The sequence below is a fragment of the Camelus bactrianus genome, chromosome 8, assembly GCF_048773025.1.
Source record: "Camelus bactrianus isolate YW-2024 breed Bactrian camel chromosome 8, ASM4877302v1, whole genome shotgun sequence".
NCBI lineage: Eukaryota > Metazoa > Chordata > Mammalia > Artiodactyla > Camelidae > Camelus > Camelus bactrianus.
In genome coordinates, this window is record NC_133546.1 from 70714017 (window position 1) to 70738598 (window position 24582).

The following is a 24582-nucleotide window of genomic DNA, read 5'->3' on the forward strand; positions in this document are numbered from 1 at the left end:
ACCTAACATCATTCCCAGTACCAACGGGAAGACAGCACTTACCCTCAGGTTCCCTGTCTCAGTCTCTCAGCTTCACGGAGGCTGTTTTTAATCACCGTATGTCTACCCTTTCTTCTCCTTAGCTGAAACCCTGATAAGCTAAATTAGTCTAATGTACATTTATGTGTCTAACCTTTTGTGATTTATAATCTATGCATACTGTAAAATAGACATGATATGGTTTAATCTTCTTAAAAATAATGCAGCCCAAGAGAAATAAAAAAATTAGGAAGAGTTAAATTGCCACTGTGCAATTTCAAATAATCTCATCTAAAGAGAAAATCTGGGTGTACATAATTACACAGCAGGCTACCCAAATCGCTTAATGATGAGCTCAGATTTTAAGAAGTCAGTGTGGAAGACGGATGGCAAGCTATATAATCAAGAATGAAAAGAAAAAAAATTAGTAGAAACAGAAAAGTAATTTCCAGAAGGTAAAAACTTTTAAATAAATGTGACAAAACTGCTAATATTTTAAACAGGAAGAATTTAGATCTGTTCTGTATGTGTTAAAAATACACACGTGTGTATACACATGCATCTACACATGCACATGTGTTTATAATGAAAGCTATCTATCCATCTGTAGGACTGGATAAATTACCACTTAACATAGTACTAGGAGATCACTAGGGGCACATGATGCTTGTTTTGATTCTAATTCTTCTTCAGGAGGAAAATTTCTAACACTGTAGACAGTAGAAAACTTTCTGAAAATAGAAAATTAAGACCAGTCTGATTGGTAACATAGCAAGAGCTACTCATTAGTTTAGAGGAGTTCACACTTGTCGGCTTAGACAAGAGAAAAGCACCAGCACCAAAATCAACACTAACAACAATAACACATCTTACAGAAGTTATTAAATATCCGCTGACGCCTGCGTTCATTTAGCAAACATCGTCACCGAACTTGGCGTGCCTACGGAGCTCTCCTCTGCCTAAGTCACATTTCCTAGGAGGATGCTGAAGGAAGGAGAAGGAGTCGCCTGAAGCAGAATACGTACAGAAAATCCACAGTAGGTAAGACAAGCACTATCGAGAGCACTCAAAGGAATCTGGGAAGGTTGTGAAGTCAGGCTAAGATCGACGTCTAAGTCTGAGTACAGATCTAAGAAGACACCGGAAAGGGGACAAACTCGTCCAGACCAGACAGGAATGGTGGGCAGAGAGGGGTCCTGAGTGGACAACATTTTATCTTTATTTTTACATTTGTAAACTCATCTATTGGTACACAGGGAGCACCTAATAAATATTTTTTTAAATGAATGATGGATGCTTATTCTATGTTTGGGAAAGTTATTAATGATTTATCTGAAGTTATCCATTTGGACAATAATCCAGTCCTTTTCCAATTACCTTAATAACTTAGAGATGTTTTTCAGGTTCAGAATTAGCTAGTCAAGCTCCAGGTTTTTTTCAGAGGAAAGTCAGGGGAACAGAAGACTGGAGGTAAGCAAACCTTGCACCAAAAGGGAGAGTGTATACATTTCAGACTTCCACATTGGGACAGACACCGAAAAACATTTTCAGCCAGATGTTTGGTGAGAATATAGACCTTGGAGCAGCATTTCCTTAACAGCAACCAGTGCTGATCTAAGGTTGTAAGCAGATCAAGGGAAGATGATGCAAATGCCAATTCCTGCTTTTAACAAAGCATCTGAGGCTTACATAGAATTAAAGGTAATGACCTGAACCAGGAGTTGGCACAGTATAGCACTGGGCCAAATTCAGTCTACGAGCCTACTTTTGTACAACTTCTAAGCTGTGGATGGTACTTTACATGTTTAAAAAGCTATTTTAAAAAGGAGAAGAAAAAAATGCATGAATGAGACCCTACGTGGTCCACTAAGCCTAAAATATTTACTGTCTGGCCCTTTATAGAAAAAAATGTGCTGACCCTTGAACCAAACCATTAATAAACTTTCTTCCATCTCTAATCAGCTAAGTTTGTAAGGCATAGTCTTCTTGAAATGATGGTGGGCAATGTTTGCTAGAGTTATCTAATAAAATGCAAGATATCCATTTAACTGAGTTTCAGATGAACAAAATATTTTTGGACTAGTATGCCCCATGCAATATTTGGGACATACTTACACTACAAAGTTATTCATTATTTTTCTGAAATTTAAACTTCACTGGGAACCTTGCATTTTATCCAGCAACTCTATGATTGCAGATGTATGTGGATGCTCTGGTAATATTTTGTATTTACAGCTGGGTGAGCAATTTGTGCCAAAGTCATCGACAGATAAATAACCTAAACTTAGGTCTGGAGAGAGTGATATTGACTGGTCCTGAGCCTTTGTCTTTAGACCCACTTAATCTATGCTTAAATCCATGCATTGGATAAAGATCCATTTACACGTATAAAAAACCCATGAAAGAGGGCGTAAATCTCTAGAGACAGCTAAGAGCCATTTAAATTTCAGATGGTCTAATCAGTGTGACAGTTGATGGTGATAGATAAGAAATGACCATGGAGAGAAGGATGTGATAATTAATTAGGTATATCTGGGCCTGGAGGATTTACTTTCTTCCCTAAAGTGAGAGTGACTGACTTTATTTACTCCATCACAACTATGTAGAGAATTACTTTCATGAAATGTGTTTTGCAGAGTGTGTTTGCATTAGAGAGGATCCCTTCTCCAGTTTGAAAATGTCATATAATTTTGGAAGGGAAAATAAGAGCAGAGTCTAAGTCTCTATTTTAAAGACAGATGGAAATATGTTCACTAGCAGGGATTCTGGCAAATATGTAATTTCCAAGCAATGTGAATAGTGATGTGGAACAGGATGGATGCAAATAAGAAACTGATCGGTATGATGCGTGTTAAGACTGGATAAGTATTATATTTGTAAATTAATGTAAATGATTATAATTATTGAGTGTGATAAGAACCTGTATATGAGTAGAGTAAATAGAGTTTACATGAGAGTCACAATCACCACCGAAGTTTCTGGCTTTGAGTTCAAAGGCAGAAGCCTAATGTTCTAATCTAGAGATTTATGAAGCATTTGTGTGAGATATTAATGCTTTAAAATATGTAAATAGTGAAATGTCAGAGGGCATTTTAAAATACAGCATTTCAAATGATCTAAAAGTAAATTAACCTGATATATGTGCGCTACATCTTTTTTTTTTTAATAACACAAATGGATTTACAAAGAAGGGATCATTGCTCTACGATGGGGAACAATTCTATCCAGCCATGCTTTGGGCTTTCAAACATATGTTCAAACATCTGAACGATGGTATGGTTGATTTCACAAGCTCTAATTGTGTCCAGAGTCACACATTCATCATTTTTAGCAATTCTTGATGTTGGCTATTTTCAAGTGATTGCACAGTAATCTTTTTGGATAGTCACACATAATGCCTTTTTATCACCTCTACAAAAAGTAAATTATAAATCACTTTAACAGGAAAATGTGTACAGTTCTCAAGTTTCTATGTAGTAAAGAAACAGAAAAATATACAAACTCATTGTGTAACAGAAAAAAAAAAAACTCACCTTGATTTTTTGCCTTCTTTTCCTTTTGTTTTCAATCCTTTGCCTTTCCCAAAATGTGAACTGTGTACAGCTTCCTTCCAGGACACAGTTTTGGCTCTGAACATACTAGTTTGAATAAGGAACTAAGTTTTAAGTGGCTCTTCCACTTTTCATGCCAAGGAAATGTCAGATGTGCTGCGCATAGGCGTCCGCGCAGACAGGACTTTCAGATTCCTCTTTAAGCCACGTGTGGGACATTTGCAAAAGAGCAAAGAATACTTTTTTCTGAAAAGCTCAAATGACAGAAAACTTCGACAGTGGTTTTGTGGTGTCATTAAAGTGCATCTAGTTAAAGTTATCGTTTTTCATCCTTCTTTTACATCCTGGAAAGAAAGGTAACTACGTCACTCTGCATGACAGTGCACAGGCTGCAGGATCGACTCCCACATACTCCAGAGTATGTCTACACTAAATACATACTGATACAAATGTGAAAGATGTGGTTAAGTACATATGACACAGAATCGCAGAATACCATAAGCATGAGAATATCATGAAAAGATGCCATTAGATACGAAAATAAGACCTTCTAAACGTAATTGCCAATTGGCATTGCACATCGGGGGATATGTGCTTGGAGCATAGCTATGGGGACCCCATTCATGTACAGGAATTCTGTATGATTCATGGAGGATTTCTGGAGTAAGGTGTCATTGGATGTGCATGTGATACACACGTGTAATTTTGCCTACACGACAGAAATAACAAGTATAATTTCTCAAAAATTTTTAGGGCACTTACATTGTTGATTTTAGACTTCCATTCTACTTCAAGATTCCAAATCATTTCATTTTCTTTCTCTTGAATTCTATTATAGAAAGTTCTAGAGGATAATCTTCAGTGGTTTACGTTATCTAATGCAGCACAAAATTGAATTGAATTGCTTAAATTTTTTGAAAGCAATGCATATTTATGAAATATTTTTGAAAATTAAGGGCTATTTTCAATTTATTCAGAACAAGGAATTGTAGCAAAGGTTCAGTGATATTCCAAAATACCTTGTCTTGGTCTTAAGTTGTTGCATTCTAAATTCTGTGATAGCCATGGGGAAGAAGCATCATAGAAAATTTTTGTTAGTTTTACTTCAAGCATGTTTGTAAATACCACAGTCTAAATATTTTAGACTTTATCTACAAAGGAAGAGAAGAGTAAATATAAGTGTTACGAAGAGTTTTTTTTTTTTAAACAAACCAGAGTTAGAAGAGCTGCCTGAATATTCAGGCACAAATTGAAATGAATACGAAATTCAGAAACAATTCAATTTCAAAACTAGTTTGAGTGGGACAAAATGTCAAGGATTGAATCTTTAATTTGTTATAGAGGGAAGCAAGTTTATGTTTTTCCTTAAATACTATAGTATTTAATATACTTAATATACCTAAATAGTTATTCATTTATTGAAAAATGGTTTTCTTTAAATTTAACAAAAATATTTGATTTCCTTTTATATCTCAGGTATTACACTGGATGCCTGGGTTAGAAAGACACAAATGAAATAGTCACTCGATACTTTCCTAGCTAGGAGAGAGACATAAGTAAATATACTATGAAAATACAAGATTATAAATATGACAATAGAGAAAAGCACAAGATACCATGGAAACCAAGAGTAGGTTGAGATGTGAATCTCAAAGAGATAGCTTCTCCGAGAAAATAATAGCTGACACAAGTCTTTAAGGAAGAAGAGCAGCTAATCAGCTTAAGAAGGATGTTCCACACAGAAGGAGCATCGGAAGGGATGGGACATTCACCACATGATGCATGAGAGGACAGGAAAGGCTGAGAGATTACAAAGCCCTCAGTATGACCGGAGTAGAGTTTTGGATGGCTGGGGGTTAGAGGAGAACAAAGCCAGAGAAGTAAGCAGGCATCAGATCATGGAGGGCAATGCTTGTGAGGGGGAAAAAAAAAAAAAGGTGGATTTGGAAGAAGAATCAAGTGCAGAACATCTGGCAAAGAAGTCTGTAACGGATCCAGATGAGTGGAACACTCGGCGTCAGTGAAGAAATCCCAGGCAATCACACTCCCTCACTCCATGAGGGAAACCAATTCTCTCAATCAGAAATAAATTAAGTGAAATTATGCACTTCAAGACAGCCCTTACGACCACAAACAGCATCCTTTCTTCCCAGGTCCTTTGTTTTTCAGAAGTTGCTCTGTCTGTGAGCAGTGCCAGAGCAGCACATAAGGGAAGACAATTTGAGAATTCCTAGGCTGGAAAAGACTAGGGTGGCCCATGATTGGCTCTAAGAGGACACAGAGGGAGATATTGACATGGCATAAGCTGTGAAGGGCTTGCTGCCAAACCCACCTGCCTTCCTTTTCCCGTGTGTGTTGATCTTAAAAGTGCTCCCTTAATAAAGTTCCTTCTTTATCACCTTTTTCTAGGATCCTGCTTCTCTGGGAACTCATCCTATAACAACTGGGAAACCAAGTGAAGAAACAGCGGGGACTGGCCAGCTCTCTGGGCAGGGAGTGGGGCATCCCTGCCGCCGCAGCACAGCTCTCTAGGCTACCCTGCCCCAAGCCCAGAGCAATGGCTAAAGAGAACCCAAGAGGTTTCATGTCAGAGGCCAATCTGGTGTCAGTACATTTTAGGGCTAAAAGGGGCTTTCAAATCGATTCTAACTCTGCCACTTTGAAGACAGAGAACCTGAGGCTCGGCAGAGTCAGGATGTCCCTAAAGCTGCGTAACTGATTAAGGGCTGGGCTGAGACAGAAGTCCCTGTCTTCTCGCTCCCAGCCTACTGCCTTTTCCAGGAAGCACATGCTTCTCCAGTAGATGTGTTTCCAGGATTCTGCAGCAGCATGACACATTTGCTTGTAGCCATTAGGAGAAACACGAACATTCCTGGAGGGATGATTTCATTTCCTTTCTATATCACAGCGCATACGCTGTAAAATAGAAAGAGCATGTGACTTTTAAGAGTAAAGAAATGAAACTCCCAAGATCTTTGGAATTCAGCGTTGTCCTTAGAAACTTTTTGGGTAGTTGACTCTCCCCTGCTACTGGGACTTAAGTCAGTGTATGTATTTGAAAAGAACTACAGAAAGAAATGCCGTTATTCCGAGATATCGGATTCTTTTCCGTCTTGATTAAAATGTATTCTCGCTATATGTTAATGTAACAGCATCTATGAGAGGACTTTGTCAGAGTTACCAAACTGCAGAAATGGGTGATGATTATCTGCCCTTCAAATGTAGGAGGTAAACTTCTCTAGGTGGTACGTGCTAAGAGGAGGCCAACTGGTCCAGCTACCATCACCCTCAAAATCTAGCTGAGAGAAAGCTAGCAATTTATTATATAGTGAGATTTTTCAGAAGCCTATAAAAGAGTAGAAATCTGGGGAGAGGGTATAGCTCAATGGTAGAGTGTGTGCCTAACATGCATGAGGTCCTGGGTTCAATCCCCAGTGCCTCCATCAAAATAATTAAGTAATTAATTTATAAAAAAGAGCAGAAATCAAGGTAACACCTCATAGCTGACTGCATGCTAACAGAGCTGAAGTAGTTTGTAGGATCTCCTCCTGGCTCCTGCAGAGAGAGTTCTTGGGAGAACTTGACATGTGTTCCTGGGATTGGGGGGCAGGGGATGGAGATGGGGCTTGTCTCTTGTGGGGAGAGCCCAAAAGGCAGCCTGCAAGGTTAGTAAGAAGAAAGGTTTGCTCAGGGGTTTATTTTCACTCTTGCTAGTTGACAGGACAGCGACAGCTGAGATCTTCTGAGCTCCGACTGGCAACAAGGGAGGTGGTAGGTGACTAAGCGCTAGTCAGCTAGAGGTAACCGCTTCCTAGATGTCTACTGTGTCAGGTGCACCAGCCGAAACAGGGGGAAAGGGGCTTCTTAGACAGTTGCTAACGGGTATTTGGCAAGAGATCAGCAGAGTGTGCACACAGCCCGCCACAGAGAGATGTGTTGAAGGGTCACCGGCAGACCACCCACGCTCCTGCAGTGACAGAATGCATTTTTTGCTGTCACCATCGGCTGCTGCACAGGAATCAGACTTCTCCCGACTTCCTCTACCCTTGATCTGACCCTGGAGATCGACTTTTAGGGAGGAGGTGTATCAAAGGGAGAGACAGGAGGGTGTGGACAGCTTCAAACTGGGTGCTGGAGTGAAATTGGATTAGTTAGTTAGATTGGATTAGACTTTTTAATACCTGCAAGTGACCTGTAAGTTACAGGCTGTGTCCAGGTTGTCACAAAACAAAGAGGAGAGAAATCTGGCAGGAAGGATCTTAAATGGGTGCTGAGAGAAACTGAATTATTCTGGAATGTAATCTGCCAAGTCAGGTCATTTAATAAACTAAATTCATTACACTGTGGATATAGATGACATTGTCTCTACGCTTCTGCCTTGTATTTTTAAGGGGGAGTTTAAAATAGAAATGTGTAGTGGTTAAAGGAACAACTTGGGACATGAAACACAGCTTGGCGTGAGTTCTGGCTTTGCCTCTCACTCCACGACGCAGGCACCTGACTTTCTCTGTGCCGCAGTTTCTTCCGCGGTGGGATGGGGATACTGGTAATAGTAGGCTACACGTTTGGTGGTATACTCTAAGCCCACCATGATTCTCCCTTCGCGGGCAGTGCTTTCTGAACTCCGTCAGCAGCTAGGCTGGCACAGCAAACTTTGGGCCAGAGTGACTGGGCTAGGGGTGGTCACCTAACCCTGCGTCTCTTCCCCAGGGTTGATCCAAGAAGGATTCAGTCTATCCATGGCGGAAGGATTTCACAGTGTTGATTCAAAAGCCATGTCAGCTGGGACACGGCAAGGAGAATGAAACACGACTCCAGCAGAGAAAGTACCCCGAGTGCTTTGGTTCATGGCTCTAGTCTCTTTCTGGGGACACCTCTGCTTCCCCATTCTGGGGTTCTATGAGATGCCACCTTTATACTTTTATAATTCACTTTTTCTATCTTTGCTCACATTGACTATCTTTACAGATGGGAAGGATTGTTTTAAGAATGTGGATTCAAATCCCAGTTCCAAATGTACTGGCTAAGTAACCATGGACAAGTTCCCTTCCTGAATTATGGGGCTGGAACAGTATTTACCTCAAAATAATACACATTCATGAGGAATAAATGAATCACTAGCAGCTAAGATTAAGAACAATGTCTAACACATTGTATGCATCCAATAAACATTAGCTATGATTTATTGAGTTGATTTCTACAACTTGGAAACGAAAGTAACGTTGACTAATGAAGTATCGTCTGGCTCACAGGGTCGCTGTGCTTTGTTGGCATGGTAAGTACCAAGTGTGAAATGGTAATCACTAGCTGCTACTGTCTGTTGCCTTCTTATTTCTTAGTTACCACTGCTCCCGATATTAATCGGCAGGAGCACTGAGATTACACAAAGCATCCATTTCTTATTTTCAATCCACAAGCAGCAAACGGAACTGCAGGCAGAGGGAGACATACATATGTGTGAGGATTGGTTTCAATGCTCATCTCTCTCTCTGTTCATATTTATTCATATCCATACCTGTGATCCGAGGACAGAGAATAAAGAGATATCCACAGAGACACCTTAACAAAGTAGATTAAAGCAATTGAAATTGATTTAGTATTTCAAGGACAGACAGTTTAAAGAATAAATTCTGCGCTCAGATGGTTCTCAGTTTCATTAATAGAATTATATTTACGGGTAAGAACATGATGTTGCCTCTTAAACATAAGTCCTATTAATTTTTTCCTGCCAAAGGCATATCTCATGGAGAAGAAAATACTCGCTTGAACTTCAGTTTCCCAGAGACCACGTGATTTATTCTTGATTCGCTCTGGGCACCCTAGTCCCTCTGTTTGGACATCGTGTAGTAACATTTTAGCGCAAGTCAATACTAGGTTTTGTTTTTGCTGTTGGTCTATTCTCATATCATCCAAGTTTATGTCTTTCCATTCTTAGCACTGATTTTTTTCTAGGTAACTAACAAAAACAATTTTCTTTCTAATCTTTACTATTTCATTGTAAATAGCATAATACAAAAATATTAATGTAGCTTTTCTATCATTATTTAAAATGTTAAAATGACAATATCCAGTGGTAAATTAATTTCAAAGCCCCTAAAAGACCTTAAAGTTATGTTTTAATAATCTTCCATGCTTTAAATTTTCTGTGTGTGCGTGTGGTTGATAAAACCTGTTAGAAACAAATATATTTGCATACAATGAAGTGATGGCTCTTGAGGAACTCAGCACTGAAGTGAGAAAGATGAACTCAGGGTACCTCCCTGTGTGCACGTGAACAGGCAGTTATAACTGTTTAGCTCGCTGTTCATTAACCTCTTTCAGAATAAGCTCACATCATTTGCTTTACTATCCATTATGTTTGTGCCGTGATGAAGTTTTACTTCGTATGATTCAAGCTTTTCTGTGGCTAGGTAGAGCAAAAGATGATGCAAGAAAGGGGGAGAAGAAAGGACCTCTGGTGTGACCTGTCTTTTATAATCACATTTCATACCACCCTCTTTCTTCTTCACACAAAAAAATTATACATTAAAAGATGCAAGTCTTATTCGGGCTTCTAAATTTTTGATAAAAAAATCTAAACTACACTTTGTATAGAGGACTGAAAGATCTGTCACACTTCCAAATTATTAGGAAACATTAGGAATAACAGAGTCTTTATCCTGTTTCCTAGCCTGCAGAAATTAGGTCCCAGTGCTTCCCTCCACTTTATCCTCCTCTTCACTGTAATCCTTTCAGGTTCATCATTTGAAGCAAGCACTGATCATCATTTTTTTCCCCCTGAAAGCCATTGCTAATGAATTTAATATTTTGCATCTGTCATTTAGTGTTCTCGACAGAATGGTTCCCACTTGAATTTCCAGCTTTATTTTTCAGCGGATCCCACAAGGCTCCTTTCTCCGAAGCCAAACTAGACAACTCTCTTCCCCTTCCCGTATTCGCTCATTCTGATTCCTTCAATTAACCCTTTTAAATAGCATTTTGGATACCACTTTATCCAGGGAATATTTTTCCTGATTACCTAAGTTGGATGTAAGAGAGAAACAATTTTTATTTGTAAAAATATTTTGATAAGCTGTGTATGGTGTGTTTGCAGGAGAAATGACAATAAAAATTTTTGTTAAACTATTCTTCAATATAAATAAAGAAAATGTCAGGAATTAAAGAAGAAAACAGAAAATAGAGGGTGATGAGAAGAGAGAAGGGAAATATCTGAAGAATTTTTAAGGAAAGAATTAACATTCAACTTTAAAGGGTATGTGTGTGTGTATGTGTATGTGTGCATGCATGCATATGTGTGCTATAAAAGCCTTCTGTGAATGTTCGACTATATTTTTGGTGGAAAGGAAAAAGCTGCCATGGTTTGGGGTCTTGGCAGATTCTGTGGTCTAACTGTCAGGAGTCTACAGTGAAAGGTGACTCCTCTTGTCCCTCGGCCAATTCTCCTGCTCAGGCAGCGGATTAGCACGTGGTGAAGGTTTTACCAACTAGACAATTTCAAAGGATTTCTTGGGACTCTGCATCTTGAGAGCAAGTTACTCAGATCGTGGTGACTGTGTGAGAGTCTCTTCAGTGGTGGTGTGTCCCAGTCTGTCCTCAGGTGAGCCCTCACCCTGCTCCCTGTTGACTAGCCCTGCAGAGCATCCTTCAGAGTGCATTTTCCAACCTGGTTTCACTTCCTTCAATTCTATCAGCCCTAGTTATCCATCTAAGAAACTCCCTTTTCTATTATACAGCCATGTGAATCCTCTGAAGAATGACTGCAGATCTTGTGGTAGGCAGAAGAATGTCCCCGCTGAAGATGTCCACATCTTAATTCCTAGGACCCATGCCAGTGTTCATTTGAGTGGCAAAGGAGCGTTAAGGTTGCAGTTGGATTTAAAACAGCTAGACAGCTGATGCTGAGAAATAGAGACAGTCCTGGATTATCCCAGTGAGCTCCTTAAATGTAGAAAAGGCAAGTGGAAGAGTCAATCAAGTGTCACGATATGAAAAAAGAACTACACCCATCATTGCTTTGAAGACAGAATGAAGGAGGCCATGAGTCAAGGAAGGCAAAAGCCTTTAGAAGCCAAAGAAAGCAAGGATCTAGATTCTCTCCTGGAACCTTCAGAGAGGAACACAGCCCTACCATCACCTGATTTTAATCTGCTGAGAACTGTGTCAGACTTCTGATCTACAGAGCTTTAAAATAATACACTTGTGTTGCTGAAGTCACTGAGTTGTGTGATAATTAGTCATGGGAGCAATAGAAAACCATCACAGGGCCTCAGGGAGACCTTGCTGGGAGGGGGTGATGCTCAGCGGGGACTACGCAGGTTTAAAGAGGGAAGGAGGAAATGTCAGCTGACCCGTGGCTTCTGCTTCTCTTCCCGTCCTTGTATCCCCCCGGTCCACACGCCATACTGACAATGACTTGCAAATTAAAGACAAAATTGTGTGTTCTTCATCCTCTTACCATCCCTAATGGAGAACTCCATGTGTTGTACTAATGTATAGGTGTTCAAAAAGCTAATTTTTTTTTAAAATTGGATATATTGAATTACAGGGGAATAAAAGAATGATAATTAGGGCAATAAAGAAGACAAATAAATGCCCCTCTTTTTTGATGGACAGATGGGTATATGTGTTCCCTCCTTTTCCCATATGGAAATTTCTATCATTACCAATGTAAGGAGAGAGACTGAGGAACATGGGGTTTTTACACAGTTGTAGCACCAGGATGGGGAGGGAGCCGTCTTTTTCTACCAGCTGAACACGATGCTCGCAGCTGGAGAATGCAGCACTGGCCAGTGGGGAGAGCAGGGAAGATGGGCTCCTTCACCTGCCCTTACTGCACAAACAGAACCCTCTGTCTCGGACCACAGGTGGTCTCGCCTCCCCTCAGCCTCTGCCCCTGACTTCAGTCCCCATTCACTTTCAACTTAGCATCTTCGTATTTCAGCAGGTGCCATTCACTAGTAAACAGGCAGCCTTGTTCTCTGATTTAAAAGACAGATCTTCAGACAGGAGTGTTATGTTTGAAAAAGGCCAGCGTGCATTTCTTGGCCCCTCTCTGGTGATGGAGACCATCAGTTCTCTGGAGGGGAGGTAAAGCTTTGTTCCTCCACGCTGACTATCTCTGCCTTCTTGGCTCTGGAACATCTGATACTCAGCCACCTGAGCCACAGTTGATAAATTAATTCAGATTATGCTACTATGCCTTTAAAAATATGATCCAGTTATGGTAAAAACAAAGCAGACATTCAGGCAGTCTTCTTCTTCTTAAGCAAGACAAAACACCTAGTAAAACCTCTCATTTTTATTTTGAGGTTTGCAATTTACTCAGTACAGTTGACCTTTAAGCATATACGGAATATACACAGACAGGATATCAAATAAATGATTTCTTGGTTTTAACGTATGGCATTTAAATACTCTTTTATTGCACTATTTATGAAACCGTTTTATAGAACACTAAAAAGTATGGGACTGTTTAAAAATGTTAATCCTATAATTAATAGTCAGATGCATACGCTTTCCTCCAGCACAAAGCACGGATCTTCTAAATCTGTCACTCTGAACTTTACAGTAGGAGCCAGCCATCTGCCTGCATGCAGCCACCTAAAGCAAAGCCCGAATATATGCTCTTACGCTTTCCCTCTGAGATGCAGGATCATTATGGTAAAATAGGCAACAAGGTTTAGCTCATATGAATTAAGAAAGTGTGTGTTGAGAAAAAAACATATTAAATCAGGCTGATTCTATAAGTCAATGTTATTAGGTGATTAGATAAGGATGATTTCATAAAGCAGAACACATGACGTAATGTCAGGTAGATGGGAAATGTGTGGATGGGTGACCTAGTACTGAGTCCTACAGCCCTAAAAACCCTTTCTCTGTGTGGCTAAGTCTTAATGCTGCTTTAGTTAGGGCCTCGTCTTCATTTACACCTCCATTTTGCTGTGAAAAAAAATCAAAGTTGTTAAAGTAAAATGCTTTAACATTCTCTCATAGGTTGAGAGTATTAACTGCTAGTAAAAAGGAGCGAGACAAGGAAGAAAAATCAATTTCAAACATATCCTTACACGAAAGTGCCAATGCTGGTGTATTTTTTTCAGATTCATGTTCTTTTATCATCCGTGGCTTGATTTTTCCTGAAATTCAAATCTTACTCGACTTTCTACATTTCTGTTTCACTGAAGTCATGATGGAAAGATACTACCATTTAGATACAATTCTTTTTGGATCACCTAATGTGCTTTTTGGCTTAACTTTAGATGGATCATGGAAAATTACCAGATGAACATTAACTTCTTTGGTTTCCTGATTTTTGAAATGTTATTTTTAAAGTACAACTCTCTTTTTTCCCCCCTGAAATAAAGATACTTTTTAAAAATAAACAGATGAAAGAATGAGAAAACTTAGAAATTCTGTGTCATGTTAAATTTGATGTTCTAACTAGTACAGTGGTAGAGCATGGGGGTTAAATGGGTTAAATGTGAATTCTTGGGGGGAGGGTATAGCTCAGTGGTAGAGCACATACTTAGCATGTACGAAGTCCTGGGTTCAATCCCCGGTACCTCCATTAAAAAATATATATATAAAAATAAATACCTACCCCCCCTCCCCAAAAAAAGAGAGTATGGCAGTTTCTTATGAAATTAGAAATAGAATTGGTGGAATAAAATTTTAGTATATGTGCTGCCAAAGCGAGCACTGGTGGAATAAAATTAAAAAAAAAACTGTGAATTCTGGAGTCTGCCAAGATTGTTTCTAATCTCATCCCCACCACGTGCAAGCCACGTGACTTTAAGAGAGTCATTTAACAACTGGAGGCTATCTCTATCTCTATCTCTGTCTGACTATCTATCTATCTATCTACCTATCTATAGATAGATATGTAGAGAGAGATTTAGAGACTGTTTATCCAAAGCAAGGTTTTTACCAGGTAGCTGGAATACACTGAAGCTGGCCTACAATACTGCTTATTGAAATCTACACTTAGAAATTATGGTATCTGGCCAACCTGGATAATGCTACATATAAAAAATGTCTCCTCATGGTACCAGATCCCTGGATCATAGGCGGTAGCCATCATCTGTCAATCTGGATTCTAAAATGCATACCAGGATGACCTATATTTAGAGCATTAGATTGAGAACACAAACCTGTTCTTGGTTTTCTTCATGACTGAAAGAAGAAAGATTTTTAATTTAAATTTAGGGGCTAAATGGTTAAAGATAAATATGCATATAAAGAACAAGGAGTTATTCTATTGCACAGGGAATTATGCCCAATAGCTTATAATAACCTATAATGGAGTATAATCTGAAAAGAAAAGACTGGCTTACTATGCTGTACACCTGAAACTAACACACTATTGTAAATCAACTATATTTTAATAAAAAGTATTTGAACAAGGGAAAAATGTGTAATTTTTACAATTAGAGATAATATTCTTAGTTCTAAAAATGCACATTTCATCACATTCTAAGTTTTATACTGAAATATTTCTCAAAAAAAGCAAGAACAACAACCAAATTACAGGTAATACTATGATGCCTTCTAATTTAAAGAGTCCTATTGCATGAATTTTGTTTAGTGTACCATACACCTCAGGTATTACTGACAAAGTTTTCTTTAAAATTTTTTCTGATTGGTAATGATTATTTATTCATGGTTTTTGACAATTGTGCATTTAGAAATAAATATTCTATAGTAGATTATCTAGTTTTAGCAACAGTATCATCATCCAAAAAACAGCTAAAATCCAGAAGGCAGAAAGTGCTTAATAATGTTGGAGAAAACGAAATACTCCTACACTTGAATTCCCTGCTCCTTTCCAGGTCAGTGTCCTACATTCTGCCACCCAAACACCAAACACAGGCTGTCAAATCTCAGAAAGCCCTGGGTTTTATTCCAAGTAAACCTGGATTTCTCTTTTTCTGGAGGAGACTATATGTCACTGTGTGAAGTGTTAAAGTGACAGAGTGAGGAGTGCTAGGAAGGGACTGCGGCTTAGCAGGAAGACAGCAGTTTTGGCCGGAAGCCATGTGTAGTCTGGTACCTGCATAGCCAAGGGATGCACTCAGCAACGAGGACTCCTCCTTTCACAACCTCATTTTCGCCACTGTCAGTAAGTTTGAATTAAAAAGAACATTAAAATATCAAAGTATATTTTAAGAAAGATAAGAAGATTATTTTGCTAAGACTCTATCTGGCCGAAATTAAAGAAAGGAAAACCCTCTTGGTGTTTTATGTGGTTAAGTCTGGATCTAAAGATTATATCCCAGATTATATCCCCAGAAGTCTACTCACAGAACGTAATACACATGGTCTCAAACTGCAGTGGAAGAGCCAAGTCACATGCTATTTTTCAGACATAATGAAACATTCACTAAAAAATGATGTGTCCTCAAAACTGTTTTACAGTTAAAGAACAACTTTAAGGTCGTTGTGTTTCACAAGGAACATGAAAACAGATCGTGTTTCCATTTTGTGCTTTTAACTGTATTTACTTGCTTACTTGGCTGCAGATGAACACATTCAGGGCAATCACACAGAGTCATTTGGGAAGAAGTGTTGAATAACATACGTATATACCTTTGAATTCGTTTTTGGAAGCCCACATATCGATATTAAAAAAAAAAAGAGAAATTTATTTAACACAAGCTTGGATAAATAATGAAATCCTCTGTCATCTGTATCATTACTCAATAGTAACCTCTCTTCCTCCCCCCAATTTAGAATGAGTGGTCAGTTTTACATAGAAAACAATGACACTTTCCGGCCCCAGTGTAGGGACAAGCCAGCTGCATCAGGACCTAATGCCTTTGTCATCTGCCGGGGTGTTTTTGGCTCTCTTGCCAGCACTGCTCTAATTAACTGAGACACTCTTAGGAAGCCATTTAATGTTGACAATAGGGGTCTTTTCTTATGATTCATAAATATCTTCATTAATGCTAAAACCATATTCTTGAGCATTAAAAAATATTGTGTTCTTCTTACACACCAAAATACCCTAAATATGGGGATATGCTTATGAAATATAATAAAGCAATTTGATTGACAATTAAGCAATACAAATAATATTAATTAGAATCTAATTGTTTCCATGGTGACAAAGGATGGCTGCACCAATCTTTTAAAGGAACTACATAAACAACACTACACTGGAATTTTAATTCCCATATTGTGCGGTGACTGAAAATGTATTTTGAATGGCAGTCCTAATGAAAAAAAAAATCTTCAGTTTGCTCTGCAGTACTGAACTGAAAATGTCTTATCTGAATTCATTTTTAAATAAAATTGTACAGATGTGTCTTGTTTGTGCTAATAGCCACCGATGTGTTTATGAGAGTTTTCAATTCTTCTCCACCCTCTGGAGAAGTTTTAAAAAAGAAATCCTGGAGAATAATGAAGATGGATTACCTCGTTCACAGAACCGACCAGTGAAATGGAGCGGACAGTCGCACTGGAATGAGAAGGCGCCACTCGGGAGGAAGACTGTGCGGCAGGTGCCCCCGTTGTGGCACACGGGTCCCCGGCAGGCGGCTGGAGCGGGGCGAGGGGCCAGCGAGGCTGGCGTGGGGCCAGCCCCTCCCGTGACCTCAGGAGGAACGACAGAGGGAGATGCTGCGGACAGAGCAGGATCCGGGGATCTAGATTTATAAATACATCAGGAATAACAACATAAACAAAAGAACCAGAAACAAAAATAGAAATAACAGAAACTTTGGTTTAAAATAAGAGGGATTTTATTGATTTTTTTTCTATGTTTTGATCTTGATTTTATTTATTTCCTGCCTGATCTTTATGTCCATTGACAGATGACTGGATAAAGAAGATAGAGTACACACACACAGTGGAATACTACTCAACCATAAAAAAATAAGATAATGCCATTTGCAGCAACATGGATGGACCTGGAGATCCTCATTCTAAGTGAACTGAGGCAGTGAGGCAGAAAGTGAAAGAAAAATACCATATGATATCACTTACATGTGGAACCTTAAAAAAAAAGGATACAGATGAACTTACTTATAAAACAGAGACAGACTTGCAGACATAGAAAACAACTTATGGTTACCAGGGGGAAGAGGGAGGGTAGAGAGATAAATTGGGAGTTTGGGATTTGCAGTTACAAATACTATATATAAAACAGATAAACAGCAAAGTCCTACTGTGTAGCACCTCGAACTGTAGCCAATACCTTTTTAATAGCCCATAATGAAAAAGAATATGAAAAGGAATACACACACAAACACACATATATATATACATATATATGTGTATATAATTGAGTCACTATGCTGTACACCAGAAATTAACACAACATTGTACATTGACTATACATAAATTAAAATAAAAGGAGGGAAAAAAACAACAGTCATCCAAAGTTCAACTAAGGCAAATAGAATTGTCATGTTTGATTTACAATTGTGGGATTTATAAGTGTTGGAAATAATGACCCTGGGGGAATCATGGAGTCAATCTATTGGGTTCTGAGAAACAAAATTTATTTCTTCAGAGTAGTAAGAAACCTCCATAAACTTAACAGTCAGTTCTTTAAAGTAAAATAGTTCAACTCTGGGCTCAACATAGTTCTACTTTGGCTATTCTAAACCTTGTGAGCCTAAGATGAGGAAGTTATGCTATGTTACATTTTAGTGGTAAAGCTGCTTGAACTTGAACTACTTCTAGGTTGATTGCTAGAATACATATTTGCCAAAGTGACTTGCCTTCATTTCTAGGAGTTATCCAAGGGGTACTTTAGAAATGCTACAAATGATTCCCTAATTTTTTTCACAAATTTTACTACCGATTTAATTTTTTTCTTCCCTAAAGAACAATGAACAAAAATTAATTCCCATTGAATTAAATTGAAATCCCATTTTTTTTTTTTTAAGTTTAAAGCTCTTCATAATCAAATTCCTCACTGGCTTTCCAGTCTATTTAATCATGATTTCTAATCAGTACCTTAACTTCTCTTAAATCAAATGAGATTACTATTCCTTAAAGATCTGGGTTTTCCAAATTTTGGAAGTTTGTTCAAACCACTTTCTATGCATTGTTGTTCCTGCATTCCTATCTAACTTTCATCTAAAGTGCCAAGTCAAGATCTGTATTACTTCCTCAACAGAGCCTTCTTGGTTGCTCCTAGGCCACCAAGATGAAATTGATGTTTCTGTCATCTCTAAAATTCCATGGCATGTCATTGCACTGCTGGAAGACTTCCCACCTGCTTGTAGTAAAGTTATTACTTTATGTACAGCTACTCCTACTAGGTTGTGTGTACACTGATCATTTTTTTTTCCACCCTCTACCACACATTGATTCCTCATTTTAGCAAAATTCCCTTTTCATAATAAGCATTTTATAAATATTTGTTGAATTAATGTCTTACGTACTCTTTGGGAAGCAGTGCTTTTGAAGTTTTCCCTTCATAAAATCATTAAGAGAATCATCTTTTAAGTGTAAGAAATCCTGCTGCAATAAAAATCATCGACTCAATGATCCAAGTAAATCTTTACTTTGTACATTGCCATAAAGACAAAATCTTACTAAAAGAAGTCAGTTCAAAGATATCGTCTGAATGACTTTAGTGGCTTAGTTATTTTTGTCTACTGTGTATATGTATGTCAACTTACTGGAATAAAAAGCTGAAGAAAGTGAAATAGATAATTGGTAAAGACATTTTTCCAAAATAATGTTAATGAGCAGGTCAGGTCTTTTGTTGTACAACCCTTTTACAACCTGAAATTCTTCTCTATGGGGTTTAGCATAGTTTGTAAATGTAAAGTGAAAAAAAAAAAAGTCCTTGCCATTCCAGTTCTTCAGGGATCATGTCATTAGTCACTGCTGTTGCCCACCGACCCTGCACCCTGCAGGGAATTCAAGATGGAGAAAAACAGGAAGCATTCTGTGCTCTGAATACTGGTCCCCTAGACAATTAAGATGCATATCTAGGGAAGATTTTCAATGACCCCACACTCTTGCATCTCTCCATGCATAGAAAAACATTAAAATCATTAACTTGAGATCTCTTGTTCTTTGTGACTAACAATAATCTGATATTTGAGCGTATGTATTTTTTTCCAACAAAAAATTCTTGTATATCCTGCCTCCTTCCTTACCTCCTGGGAATACTTTCTCAGTGCTATCTGAGAGGCTGTTCTCCCTGGCTATAGTTCTCAGTAAGACACGGAAATCTCACCTCACAGCTCCTACAGTGTGTGTTATTTTTTAGGTTGACATAACCATATTTTTATTTTTATGATTGTTAAGCCTGCTTCTCTTCTCTCTCCTCTGGACTGCAATCTCCATGACAGATAGATCACCTCTAATCTTTCCATCATCTTATCCCTAACAACAGTACAGAACCCCAACTAGACTCTCCGATAAATATTTTATAAATGAATTTGAGTCATTTTTGTAAACATGCAATGTATCATACTGCTAACAAGAAAAGAAGCAAGTAAAAATAATTTGGTTATCTTTGGGGTCAATTTCATAACTCCAGTCCATAGCTTTTTAGTATTATAGATGAGATATATTCTAATACTTTTAATGCAATTTTATAATCAACTTTCTCTGATTTTATTTCATTAGATTAGCATAGTTCTCCCTTTTTGTACTCATAATGTTTTTTCCTTTAAAGTAGCTTCCATCAAGTTAAATGACAATGTTAATTTGAATGACATGGGCTTTACTACTAAGCATTTCATATTCCAATTTAATTTTTAGTTTTAGTGTTTCTGGATGATTTCACCATTTTATTTAATTCTTGCCATGGATTTTGTGAAATACAGTCAATCATATTTTTCTCAGGAATAAATTTGTCATTGCAGTTTAGCATCCACCCCCTCATGGCTTTTCTGTGTGTATCATGGGTAAGGACATGCGCAAAAGGGGACGGTCATGACTAAGCACTTCAAGGGCAAGAGCTGTCAATCAATCAGTGAATTAAATGTCATCACTCTTTCTCCTACTCTGTCTGCTCAGGGAATCCCTGTCTCACCTGAGAAAAAATCAATGTGTTGTACGTTTCAGTTGCTAACTGATTACACAAAAATAATTACTATCAATTGATCCATCAATTAAAATGTCAGGATCATAAAACAAATGTTGAAAACAGCATTAACCAGATACATTCTATGTTATAAGGATCAAATTTTTTGTCTGATATGTTATTAATAGTGTTTGCCTTTCAGTATTTTTTCATTGGTTATAAATTATGCCATGAATTTACCTATTTTAGAATTTGGAATTAAAATAATTAAAATTTATTGAATTTATCTGTATATTTAAAAAGAAACAAAATTTTAATCTGCTTGTTAAATATTAACTTATTTTTACATAGAAGGTTAAAAATATAAAGTAAACATAGACATTTACTAAACACAGATAATTGTCATGTTAATAATAATTAGCAATGTTAAAAGGACCACTAAAGTTATAGAGTTACTTTTAACTCTAAAAATTATGAATGTATGAGAGCTTAGAACTAAATTAAGTCTCAGGGTTTTCAAAGTTGTTTCCTAAATAAACAACATCGTAGAAGGTTGAACTTCTTTGCCTTTCTTTACTAAATACTTGATTTACTGTCAGTCCAAAATAATAAGCGTGAAGAATCTGCTTGACTGCCTGGTGGATAACTCTGAACAGGGGTACAGTCACTGTTATAATGAGTAGTGAGCTTCCAAGAATTGTTTCTGAATGAATGAATAAATAAGATATGCTGCTTTTATTCAAAACGGAGCCTGATTCTTGGAGGAAGGCATATTGATGTGACAGTGGTTTCTAATCAGGGGGGCGGCGGGCCATGCTCTCAGGGGAGGAGAGGACACTCCACTCCTCATCCCCCGTCTCCCAGGGGCCCCACCAACTCCTGCCCGGCAGGCAGCAGGCCATCACATCCGTGCAGCCTGAGGGGTTTGCTTCTTGTCAGAGACACAAGTCTGGCCTCAGTTTCTTAGAAGGAGGAGGGGGCTTGCTCACAAGTGGAAATCCCAGAAGCCCTGCTTCACGAGCAGAGAAGGAGAATCTTCAGCATTAGGATGAAGTGTTAAAAAGAAAGGAAGATAACCGAGCTAGAGAAACCTTGAGTTTGTGGCTATTAATAGTGAAGGGAAAGCAAAGTTTTCAAAATCACTGTAATTAGATTTTTAAAAGCAGTAAAATAAATGTGTTATAATCTAGGCATCGAAAGACCTGCCATACACATAATATCTATAGATACATTTTTTTTTTTACAAAAATGAGAAAGATAATATAAACACACGTACTGTATCCTGCTTTGTCTTTTCACCTACTAAAATATGAGTAGAATATTCTACGCTTTATTTTTTCACCTAAAAATTTTTCTTAGCAGATTACCCTATCAGTAAGTACAGTTCTTGAGTTTCCTTTAAAAGCTGCAGAGTGAGATATTGTTTGGATATACATCATGGATTCTTTCAGTGTGGAATTAATAGATTTAAACTCTTTCAGGTTTTTTCCCCTATGATTTGGATCATAAATTCATTTTAATAGCTATATTGGTATATAATTTACAGACTAGACTGCACCCACTTATAGTGCAAAATTCAATAATTTTTAGTAGATCCTGAGTTGTGCAACCATCACCACAATGTTATCTTATATTTTGTCACCCCAAAAAGGCACCCCATGTCCATTAGCAGTCACTCCTTACCTCCCACCCTCAGCCTACTTTCTGTCTCTACAGAATTGTCCATTTGGGACATCATACAGAGGGAATCATGTAATATGTGATCTTTTGTGATGGGGCTTTTTCAGTTCTCATAATGTTTTCAAGGTTCATCCAAGTTTTTACACGTAATAGAGCTTTATTCCCTTTTATTACTGCCATTTTATTTCTCTATTTGTTAGTTGATGGTCATTTGGGGGCTGTTTTCACTTTTGAATATTATGAACAGTGCTGCTATGAACATTCATGTTCAAGTTTCTGTCTGGATTCTCTTGGGCTTATACCCGGGATAGAATTGCTGGAACATATACTCAATGTTGAATATTTTGAGCAACAGCCAAAATATCATCTGAAGAAGCTGTACTGTTTTACTTTCCTTCCGGCAGTATATGGGAGTTCCAATTTCACCACATCCTCATTGAATCATATATTCTTACAAGTGTTAGGTGCATTTAATTTTTGTGGATACAATATATATTTTATTTACATTAAGTCTCAAGTAAATTATACTGATTTATTCTGAAATGTAGCTTCATTTTCCTCAATGACTCTCTTTGTAGTCTTTTTAAAGTCTTTTTTAAAGTAGTTTTCTGAACTGGCTTAACTAGTATCTGTTACTTTCTCCTGGGGTCTCCGTGAGCAGACCAGGTAAGCAGTACTCCCCTTCAGAGTAATGAACTGAAAAGGTTGTTACTGTTTATTCAATCTTTCTAAGCACCCATTTCTCTACTTGTGTATTGTCAAACTTCATACACTTGTGTTTAATACGCCTATATCTACATCTCTGCTTATTTCTGTAGAGTTTTCAAGTGATCAAGAGTTTGACTCCCAGGCAAGGTAACTAAGAACACTTAGTGATGTTTTAGTGGTGGTGACTGATAGGAAGAAATCTGGAGAAGAATTTAGCTTCTGCTTTAATTCTCAAAATCATGCAACTATTGTAATACCAAATGGAGCTTTTAATATCAAGTACAGCCACACTGAAACAAGGCTTCAGAACTTTAAATTCTCATCATTCTCTACCAGCTCTAAAATTTATGTTGTTTTCAATTTGATCTAATAACTTTGAAAAGAATTAATTTTACCTGAAAGCAAAATAACCCAGAAAAGTGTTTGCTGTTTAAAATGTATTTAATTGGCATGATTATATTCAAAGAGGAAATATGTAAAATTACTGTTAGTCCCTGTAAAAATATCACTTGTCATTCAAAATGAGAATTAGGTACCAAACCAGCAAATCACACATGGAAAAATCAGTCTGAACAAACATAATCCCAAGTGTTACTCCTTTTTAAAAAATATAACATTGTGCAATCGAATAAGAATTCTATCCTAATAATTCATGCAACAAAATTTAACATTTTAAGACAAGTAAGGTAATTCACCGTTAACATAATAGGATAATTTTAATAGGCCTTGTTTTCACGTTGCCCTGATTTTTATCACCAAAGAATGCATTCTCACAATCTTCTGTTCTTTAGCTCCGACACACGCATAGATAGGCGTCTTGAGACCACAGGCGTTCTCACGTGATTAATGCTCACAGCATCATCCTGTGTTAGGTGACACCTGTCCACCAGGGCATTCCATACCACTGCTTCTCAGTCTTCAGAGTGGATAGTTTTGAAAAGCTGTACTCTCCTGGATAAATTCGGATTCTCTCTTCTCATGCCAGCCCTACTCAGAGTTGCTCTTGGTCACAGAGAACATGCAAATTCTGGTTCCAGAGCACAAAGCTGGACGGGATTGAGACGAATGTTTTCTACCTATCTGGAAATCTAAAACCATCAGAAATCCTGGATTTCTTTTCTTTCTTTCTTTTTTTTTTCCTTGCCTTCCATATCTCAAATTCTATTCTTCCTTTAAAACAAATTAACAAATAGCTTCTCTAACTTTTGTCACTTCTATGTTATATTTCTTTTTCAGTGTCTTTGACCTTAGTTCCTATTTTTTCTAATCCATCCTACTCACTGTTTTTGTTCTTCTTATTACTGCCATGCCAACGATTATCCTAAATTGAAAATGTTGTATTCTTCTGTGATTTGGTTCCATCTTACCTTTTAGCTTTATCTGCCTCCGATGCCTTAATGTATGTCCCATGTATGTTTGAAACACTTTCTAGTGTAACTTTTTTCAGTATTACATGTCATGCCTGTCACGTGCTAGGAGTCCCCTGAAGTTCATTTGTGCCTTAAAATATCCCTTTATTCCTTCAGACACAATTCCAGAGTTATCGTAATTAGTTTCATCAACACTACACACATACCTAAAGAAATGATACCAAATAACTAATGTTATAGAAGGACATGAGCTGAGAGCCCTCAT

The 24582-nt window shown here is 37.7% G+C and overlaps 1 protein-coding gene across 1 annotated transcript in view; it reads right to left on the reverse strand.

The window, feature by feature from the left end:
- EYS (eyes shut homolog) overlaps positions 1-24582 on the reverse strand; it is a 1185464-nt gene that overhangs the window by 305025 nt on the left and 855857 nt on the right. The window contains 1 exon segment of the mRNA XM_010967844.3: positions 16980-17209. Within this exon segment, the coding sequence (XP_010966146.2) occupies positions 16980-17209 (230 nt within the window).